Below are 8,749 nucleotides of genomic sequence, written 5' to 3' on the forward strand. Positions count from 1 at the left end.
TTTTTGTAAATATATATATTTTTAAAAAACTTGCTACTTTCAACTTCACTAATTAGTAAGTATGTCATTTATACACAAAACAAATACCCTATTTTCTTCTGCTAATAAAGCAACGTAATTAAGAAAGCTGTATCACAAAAAGAAAACAACACGCGTCTGATTATTATTGGTGAAAATCGCAAATAGTAAAGCAACACGTGTCCCATTTGTGTTTTGTCGTGTTCTTTCTTCACTAGACAGACAACACAACACTCCTTCCCTCCTCCTACATAAAAGCTCCCAAAACCCTAAACGCCAGAAGAAGAACCCACAGTGAGAGAGAGAGAGAGAGATCTCAACCCTTAGTCTCACAAACCAAATCTCAGAGAAAAGCTTCACCCAGCCGTTGAATCATGGTCAGCCCTGTCTCTCTCGTTCCTCAATCTCCAGGTCTAACTTTAAAAATCTCAGTTTCATAAAGTTACCATTTTTGCTCTTCTTTTTAACCCATAAAAATCGTTTCTTTTTGATAAAAATCTAATCTTTTTTGCTAATTTCTTTGTTTGTTGGTCTTTGATGATGGGTGCAGATGGGTTTTACGCAATCAACAACCCGTTTCTAGTAAGTGGTCCAAAAGGCTTCATCGAGTTCATGCCGCTGGATAACGATGACATGTACCTCAGGTTCGACATGCCGGGAGTTCCAAACAACGGCATCGATGTCTTCCTCGACAAGCCGAACAGAGCCATTTGTATCTTGGGGAACGCTCCTAAAGAGCATAAGTACGACGCTACCGTCCGCTGTTACGACGGAACCACTCTTCGTCCCAAGCTTGCTATCCAAGGTATCAACTCCAAAATCGTCTGCAAATGCCATGGCTTCTACTCCGGCTTCACCTCCCAGATGTCCGATGGCGTTCTCCGACTTGTTCTCAAAAGGATCCACTCCGAAACTCCACCTCCTCCTTGCATCTGTATGTTATTATCCCCAAAACCAAAAACCTTAACTTTTTTAATTATTAAAAGATTCATAGGATAAAATTATCTGATTAATAGATGAATTTTGTTTTCTACAGCGTTTATGGGTGGCCCTGACGGAGAAGGTAACTTTTATTATTGAAATTTCTTATTTACATATACAGACAAAATATAAGTTAAAACAGATTTAATGTTTGCAGTACTCTGTTTTTTTTTTCTATTCCGGTCATAGATTCCAATGGCTATGCCACGGCTCGTCACGTTATTCCTGCATCGGATCCTAATGGTATTCACATATCTAATCTTTCCTCCTCTGCAAGACTTACATTGTGTATATATATATATAGGAGAAGAGTGTTTTGTCTGGTCTAATTAGGAATATTTGTTGTTGTTGTTTGTGATGTATGTGGAGTAGACCCCAACTTAACTGGTCCAATATTGATGCCACATCCATGTGTGGGTGAAGGATCTCAGATGCCTTACGAGTCTAAGGTGCTCCAAAACGGTGGTCTTTACGTGCGTGTTGACATGCCGGGCGTGCCCAAAGAGAACTTCACCGTCTCAGTCGAGAATGGGAGAGTGAAGGTGACTGGTGAAGCTCCTGCTCGTGGCCACGACACAGGGGGACGTTTCTACTCTGGTGACGTGGCTGTGCTCTCTACTCCTGCAGTCGACATTCCCATCCGTAAGATCAAGACCATTGCCAAGAGTGGTGTGATCCGTTTGATTATCCCTCCCGTTTGATGATGATTTCGTGATGAAGCTTTGTCTTTGGGTCTCTGTTTAAATCTGGTTTTTTCTCATTAGAGTGGATAGTGTCTCCTTGTTTTAAGGATTATGTCAGTTTTATGTTTTAGTACTTTGGATATGTCTCAACGACAAAACATATTTTGCCTTACGCACTGCCCTTTTATCATGAGTCTCTCTAATTAGTTGTTTATCTGTTTCTAAGGTCACTATTGAATTGCAAAGGATTTTAAGGTAACTTTTATCAAATGCAAATGTGTTGAAATCTACCACAATTAGAGAAACAAGAGTAGCTGTGTAATCTATTGGGCATTGAAACCTTATAGGCCCCCTGTGACAATTAGTACAGAATTTATCAACGTTTAGTCTTATGAAAATGTTCACACTTACATATGAAACTTGACATAAAACTTTTTTGTACAAAATGGTGTTTAAATGGTGTTTCAACATCTACATCTTATGCACAAATAAAAGATCTTATGTTTACTATTACGATTGCAAGAGTTAAAAACTTAAAAACACCAATTTGTTTGTTTATGAAGGATACAAAGACGATGATGGTTGTCTCATCTCTCTATCAAATTCCTCATCTACGGAAGTCTTTTTCCGTAGACAATTTTCTCAAACAGTAATTTACAAATACAAGAGTCGACGGCACTTCTATTGAGCGGTGTTGTGTTCTCATCAGCAATGCGTATACATGTAATCTTCCTATAGCTTCTGGATAAAGGAAAGAACGAGATCTGTATGTACAGAGAAGAGTTGTGTATCCACGAATAGCTGTTCGCATCATAACAGAAAAGTATCAGCAAAGTTCAGTCCTTATGGAAACTATTTAAGTATGAAGCATCTAATGTGAAGGGCTCTCACCTTCATGAACGAGCGCTGTCGACTAGGAAAGGAGTCTATGAAACTTTCCTTCAGGAGAAGTGATACCTAAAAGAAAGAAAGAACAGCTTCAAGCTTAACATTATAATATACTTGCCTGATGTCTAAAGTTGATAAATCATTTAAAGAGGATAGCAAAACATATCTATTCTAAAACTAAGGAATGGGACATAAGAAAGACGCCTTAGGCTGGAGATCTTTTAGTTGTAGATGAAAAAACCTTATCGTTGTTGGATTGCACATTTGTTATGGTGTGTGACTGCAGATTAGAGCAAAGAGAATCCAGGTACGACCTTAGGACACCCAGAAAGCCTTTTGCAGCATCCACCTATGGATAATCAAACACAATTGATGACAAGTGGTTAGAAATAGCACGTGACATGGCTAATCTCTAGAGAACAGATAAAGAAAATAGACTTAAGAGAGAGCGTCAGAGACCTGCACATCAGTACATTCATATACTGGTCTTTTCTTTGCTAGATAGCTTTCTCCAACAAGCTTTGAATGATAAGGACTTAGCGCATTATATAAGTCTCGATACTGAGGCAGCTGAGGCATACTTGGTGACTTAACCTGAAATGTCATGAGAATATAGACTGTGAACATGTGCAGGTCCTAGAAATTTTCCAAGGAAGATATGTAGCACTATCAATAAATCATATGTATAAGGAACTCATGATATATACTATATAGAGCTTTGTTACCAAAAATGTTATTGGTAAGAAGGATATTTTGACCATAAAAAAAGCTGGTAACAGAAGATAACGAGGGCAAAGACAGAAACTGACCTGGTTCTTAAGAACATCCACTACGATAACATTTGCTAGTTTTGACTGAACTTCGCTTGTCTTGTTCTTTACCCCAACCTAGAATGAACATACAGTAGCATGTTAAGCAACGTAAAAAAATGATACGGATCTTATAATGCAGAAATCATGTTCACAAACTCACTATGTAAGGGACTGGGGCGTCCAAAAATTCCAACATATCATCTGGCAAAACCTGCAAATTAGAGCCAGTCATTAATCCTACATGGGTTAACTACAGGTTTTCAGTTGAAAACCAGACCGAAACAGGATAATACCGGCATTAAAAGGCTCTGCCACCGAAATGGACGGATTATTGGGATGATTGATAGAACTGATGCTGCTAAGATTCCCTGTGTATTGATAAAAGACCAAAAAAACCCAAATAAATTAAAGACGAACATGCAGTATTAAAGATTGAAATAGTTGAAATCAAATAGATGATGTCACAGAGTATGTGCTTTACCAAATTAGAGCAGATAAACACAATCTGTTTCTCAAGTAGTGCTCCTGATAGGATCATCAGGACCTGCAAAGAAAAGGGTAATATCAGATTTTCAGGTAATTATGTCCAAATGCAGGAAGTAGCATCAGTAGAAAAGATCAATTGCAGTAACCAAAGAAAGAATGCATTAGCATCATCATAAGAAACAAAGCAACTCGGTGTCTACAGAGTTCTAGCATATAACGCATATGAAAACCATATGAGACCACCGGATAACAAGAATATCAGATTACTAGGAGATCATTAGATATGATATATATTTTGTACACACGAATCAGCATCACAGAAACCGCAAGTTCATGAAAAGATAATACGGAAAAGCAAGAATCACATTGTCAAGCCGCAGTGATCCACATAGCGAAGCAACAGCCCATGTAGATAGTGCAGCTGCTTCTTCCTCAGCCATGAGCGCATTGTGTGCCTGAAGACCAAGGAAGATAAGCGTTTCGGGACTGTCATATATATGTTTCAGATATGCAATGCAGCATATTATATGATTGTCAGATACAATACCTCCGCGAGTTCTAGACTAGTGCAGCATGATCTTAGGTCAATTGCTGATCCAGGAGTATGGAGAGCCACCTCATCAGGTCTATGGTATTCAACCGGATGAAGATGCTCCAAAGGATGAAATGTAATAGTTGAACCTCTTGCTGGGCATTTTAATTGGTAATACTCGCATAGTATTTGCAACGACCCATTTTTTTTGGACTGGTAGAGATTTTATTAAGTTAAGAGTGTTAGGAGTATGATGACGGCAGACACAACATAGGAATCTTCCAAGAGAGCAAAGTAGACGAACCTTTGCCCACTCAAGGATATCAAAATTACTGCTTGTGTCATCTTGACCAGAAAAGGATGCTTCATCTGTCTCCGTATCATCTGCACTATTCCTAGAATGCCTACTCTCACAAGGAGCAGCCTGAAAGCTGAAAAAAGCAAGTTATATGCTTTGCAGCAGTGTGAAAGTCGAACCACTAATGCACTGTAATTAAGGTTTCAGCTCAATAAATTCTTTTGATCAACGGGTAATACTTTACAAATATGGTCAACAAGATCATCGTGAAGATTTGAGTACTGTTAGGCAATAGAGTTTGATGAAAAACAATCCAAAAATCTTAAATATATATCTAATCAACAGACAGGTTAAAGGATTGCTTGTTATGCGACCAATAGATGAAGGAAAGGATTTGGTGATGTACCTAGTGCTAGAATCAGAGATCTCATCCAAATAAGGGCACCGAAGCAGTGGGCCAGGATCTGGTAAACAACTTTCTATGCCTTGCTTAATAGGTGTTAAGGAATCATCAGCTTTGACGACATGGTCGTTAAACTCTGCAAAACCAGATATCTTCTCAACAACTCTCTTTATTGGATCCACGTTGAGGTCAACATCGTGATTCGCCTCACAGGTCCCATTATCAGAAATTTCGTCAGCTTTAGTGAGTTCTGAACCTGCTTCAACAGTTTGTTCTATTGTCTCCCCAAAGTCTCTTTGTTGGGATGATGAATCATTTAAGCTATCTTCATTGCTGAAATCTATCGGGGGTTCTAAAGATGCACTACTGATGCCACTCATCAAATGCTCCAGTCTTTCTTCCAAGAAGATGCTACATCAAAAGGAGTATCAATGTGAGCACGCCTTCAAAAAGCGAAAACTGCAACAAGGCATTAAAGGATTTCTTGAAAAATACAAGTCAAACATATTTGTGGGATGATAAGATCTGTGTCATGATAGATTCTGTTTATGTCACACTACTACACTAGAATAATCTGAACTGCATGAAGGCAAACAAAGATCTCAGAAGTTCAATACATACCTATTTAATACACCAAAATGCAATTCGAAAAAAGGCAGTCGGGTAAGGATGCAATAGCATCTGCGAGTTGTCATAACATAGCGACTTAATGATGAGCAGGCAGGTTGTTCGTCCAAAACCGTAGAAAGCAATCTCGACGGCTTGTTCACTATCTCTTCCACTAGTAAGCAACATCCATACAAAGTCGAATTATCAGCAACCTGAAGGGGCAATATCACAGAAATGACTCATCCAAATAGAGAAGCTATAATGTAATAAAGGTTTTAAAACAAAGAGGGATTGTTCGACAAAGATGATGCTTACCTGTAACCTAAATACAAATGAAAGGTCACTTGGTCTAAGATGTTCCTGCAAAGTTAGCATCACCGGATTTTAAATAAGTGCATGTTTTCATATATAAAGCTTAGCTTTGGAATTGAAGTTGGCACTCGACACAATAATGAAATCCACAATATTTTCCCAATATTACTAAACTGAATCCACTACAAAGATCAATCTTTACATCCACATTTCACATCAGGTAAGTACCTGACTGAGAAAAATCTCACTCAACTCGCTCATGGAAGGAGTTCTCTCAACAGCATGGACCTGAAACCAACAGCCACCCGTATGAAATTAATAGACATGACAGGTAAAAAGAAGGAATATAAAGTATGTTGTTCTTACATACAATCTAGTAAATCATCAAGGGTAATATGCAACAGAAGCATTTAGTCATCAAGGGAGATCTACTAGAAAAAAAAGACTTGCATACTAACACTTTAAAAGAGCTTCAAAAGTGTGTGAATTTAAAAGTATTTGTTATGTACTAGCGACGTATCATACATAGAGAACCAACATAAAATTTAAACTATGACCACCATGCGCTATTACTAGACAATGCATTATGAGGAAATTTCAGCTCAGAACTGTGAGACACGTTCTAAAGTGTCTGTGCCAACATATACATTCTAACCAGTTTCGGAGTTAATGGTTTGACCCATAAAGCACCAGAAAATTAGTTACATATTGCAGACTGAGAAGCAAAATAGGTAGGTAAAGATGAAAACGAATAAGCACCTCAATGCCTCCAGGAAAGCAAAATGAATGAAGATCCTTGTATTTAATTGGAGGCTGCTTATCGGGAGGGTACACAAGTAAGACCTGAAAATAAAGTTAATACTTAGACTTAAGCAGCTTGCAGATGAGGAAATATATATAAAAGATGATAATACCTCACCTGTGGTTCGAGACTGGGTTCTACACGGGAATGGTTTTGGGATACCAGTGCACTTCGTAATCTTCCAGAAGAGCCTTCAGATTTTCGTGCAATGTACTGCTTCTCAAGTGCTTGAATATCACAATTAGGATGAAGTCCAACCACAACAACGCTTTCAAAAAGCCTTGATGGATCTTTTAGTGGTTTATGATCCTGTTTGAAATAAGTTAGTGATTACAGATCCATCCTTCATGATTTTCCATAAAAGAGAATACATAAGTTGCTTCTCCATTAAAAGAGAATACATAAGTTGCACCTGAAATTTAGCCCAGAGACGCTTCTGGCTGGTCAAAACCTCAGGATTGTAGATAACACTCTTGGTTTTAGGAGTCTCATAGAAGTTTTTAACAGCTTTAGACACCTGCCTTTGTAGCCTCTCCAGAGGGCTATCACTACCTTCATCTTTGGAGGAAAAGACAACAGAAGGCCTTGGAGGGTTAATCGCAGAAGCAGCAGCAGCAAAAGCCATAGCGACATCTTCTGAGGTGGGCATGAAAAAAGAAGCACCCCAGCTCGGACTACCACTTCCTTCCTCATTCTTGGCCATCAATCACTTACTTTGACTACAACAAGACAATAACCAATTATCATCAGTAACAACAACAACCACAATTTTGAGTGAGTATACAAACCAAATAAAAATAGTGATTCAATTGAGTATAATTTTGACCAAGGTGGTCCATATTAGGGGAGTCAAACAAACAAGAGATAATAACAGAAGAAAACACAAATTAAGGAACTCAAAAAACTTATTATTACACAGGTGTATAAAGACAGTGATAGGTAGGTGAAGAGGAGAAACTCTCTTGCAATAAATCATCAACACCAAAATAAATTAAGCCCCTTTTTTTAAGTGATTGATTAAGAATTAGTACAAAACATAAAAGGGACAAAAAGCGACGTCGGTAAGACTGAAACTTAGATCCATCTGTTCAATTATTAGAGACTTAAACCCCCTGTTAAAATCCTTAAAGCCTTAGATCGCTAAGTATCAAATTAAAAAAATATATATATATATACGGAATTTGAAGATACCTCTCCGATAAGCTTATGAACATAAAACAAAAGTACCTTTTGGAAATAGAGAAAACAGAGAGTAAGTAATCAGACAAAAGAAGATAAGAAATAAAGGTAAAGAAGATCTCTCACCTACGCCAAAACTTATTTATCAAGCAGACAATTTTTTAGAAAACGGACATAAGTGGATGAAGGAAGGAGAAGAAACCAATTGAAACTTTTAGTGACCTAGGAATTAAAGGTTCTTCAGAGCTTTATCATGAAACAAACAAGGAGGAGGATGATCCTCGTGGGTTCAACTTTGAAGGGGTCTTGTCTTTTGAGAAAATTGCTACAACAACAACCAAAAAAAAAAAGGCTGCGAGGAGCGAGAGACCAAAGAAGAGACGGTCAGTTTCTTTTCTTTCTTCTTCTTCGTAATAATAATTAATAATATCTACAAAAAGAAGTTTTGTCGTTTTGTGTCGTGATGAATTGATGATACTATTTGACCAATCATGACATATAATGTGGAATTTGCCTGTTGCAATACCGTTTTTGCCCCTTTCGTTTTTTTCTTTCTTCTTTTTGTAAATTTTCATCTATTTGGCCATACATTTACATACTCTCTCTTCTCTACGATGATAGCTTTGCTTGTTCACAAATATAAAAAAAAACAAGAGTTCTTCAACCTCTAAATCATAGTTAAATTTTTCAATCTGAACCAAAAACCAGATATATCAATATTGAACACACATTAAACAAATCTTAGT

At 37.6% G+C, this 8,749-nt stretch overlaps 2 protein-coding genes across 4 annotated transcripts in view; one reads left to right on the forward strand and one right to left on the reverse strand.

Moving 5' to 3' along the window:
- The window catches only part of LOC104731953 (putative 57 kDa heat shock protein), a 2,688-nt gene extending 830 nt beyond the window's left edge, over window positions 1–1,858 (forward strand). Inside the window, exons 1-5 of one of the 2 annotated variants that reach the window (XM_010451459.2) lie at window positions 262–429; window positions 569–952; window positions 1,055–1,081; window positions 1,189–1,242; window positions 1,372–1,858. In XM_010451459.2, coding sequence (XP_010449761.1) covers window positions 393–429; window positions 569–952; window positions 1,055–1,081; window positions 1,189–1,242; window positions 1,372–1,700 — 831 coding nt within the window. In that variant the 5' untranslated portion in view covers window positions 262–392 and the 3' untranslated portion in view covers window positions 1,701–1,858. Of the gene's footprint in view, window positions 1–261; window positions 430–568; window positions 953–1,054; window positions 1,082–1,188; window positions 1,243–1,371 lie in introns of those variants that run through there. The other variant, XM_010451460.2, reaches the window with a different exon arrangement.
- On the reverse strand, window positions 2,090–8,406 carry LOC104731954. 2 transcript variants are annotated; one of them, XM_010451461.2, is made up of 19 exons: window positions 8,130–8,406; window positions 7,237–7,543; window positions 6,942–7,133; window positions 6,782–6,865; window positions 6,251–6,310; window positions 6,026–6,070; window positions 5,723–5,922; window positions 5,105–5,512; window positions 4,705–4,831; window positions 4,416–4,613; window positions 4,234–4,323; window positions 3,864–3,926; window positions 3,676–3,750; window positions 3,543–3,593; window positions 3,380–3,457; window positions 3,030–3,164; window positions 2,812–2,919; window positions 2,574–2,639; window positions 2,090–2,483 (listed from the first exon to the last, which is right to left on the reverse strand). In XM_010451461.2, exons 2-19 carry the CDS (start codon window positions 7,525–7,527, stop codon window positions 2,415–2,417), a joined length of 2,340 nt encoding a protein of 779 aa, XP_010449763.1. In that variant the 5' UTR covers window positions 7,528–7,543; window positions 8,130–8,406; the 3' UTR covers window positions 2,090–2,414. The 2 variants fall into 2 exon arrangements, with proteins under 2 accessions (XP_010449763.1, XP_010449764.1); XM_010451462.2 differs by lacking the exon at window positions 8,130–8,406 and adding an exon at window positions 8,016–8,035.

Source organism: Camelina sativa, chromosome 12, assembly GCF_000633955.1.
Source record: "Camelina sativa cultivar DH55 chromosome 12, Cs, whole genome shotgun sequence".
Classification (NCBI taxonomy): domain Eukaryota; kingdom Viridiplantae; phylum Streptophyta; class Magnoliopsida; order Brassicales; family Brassicaceae; genus Camelina; species Camelina sativa.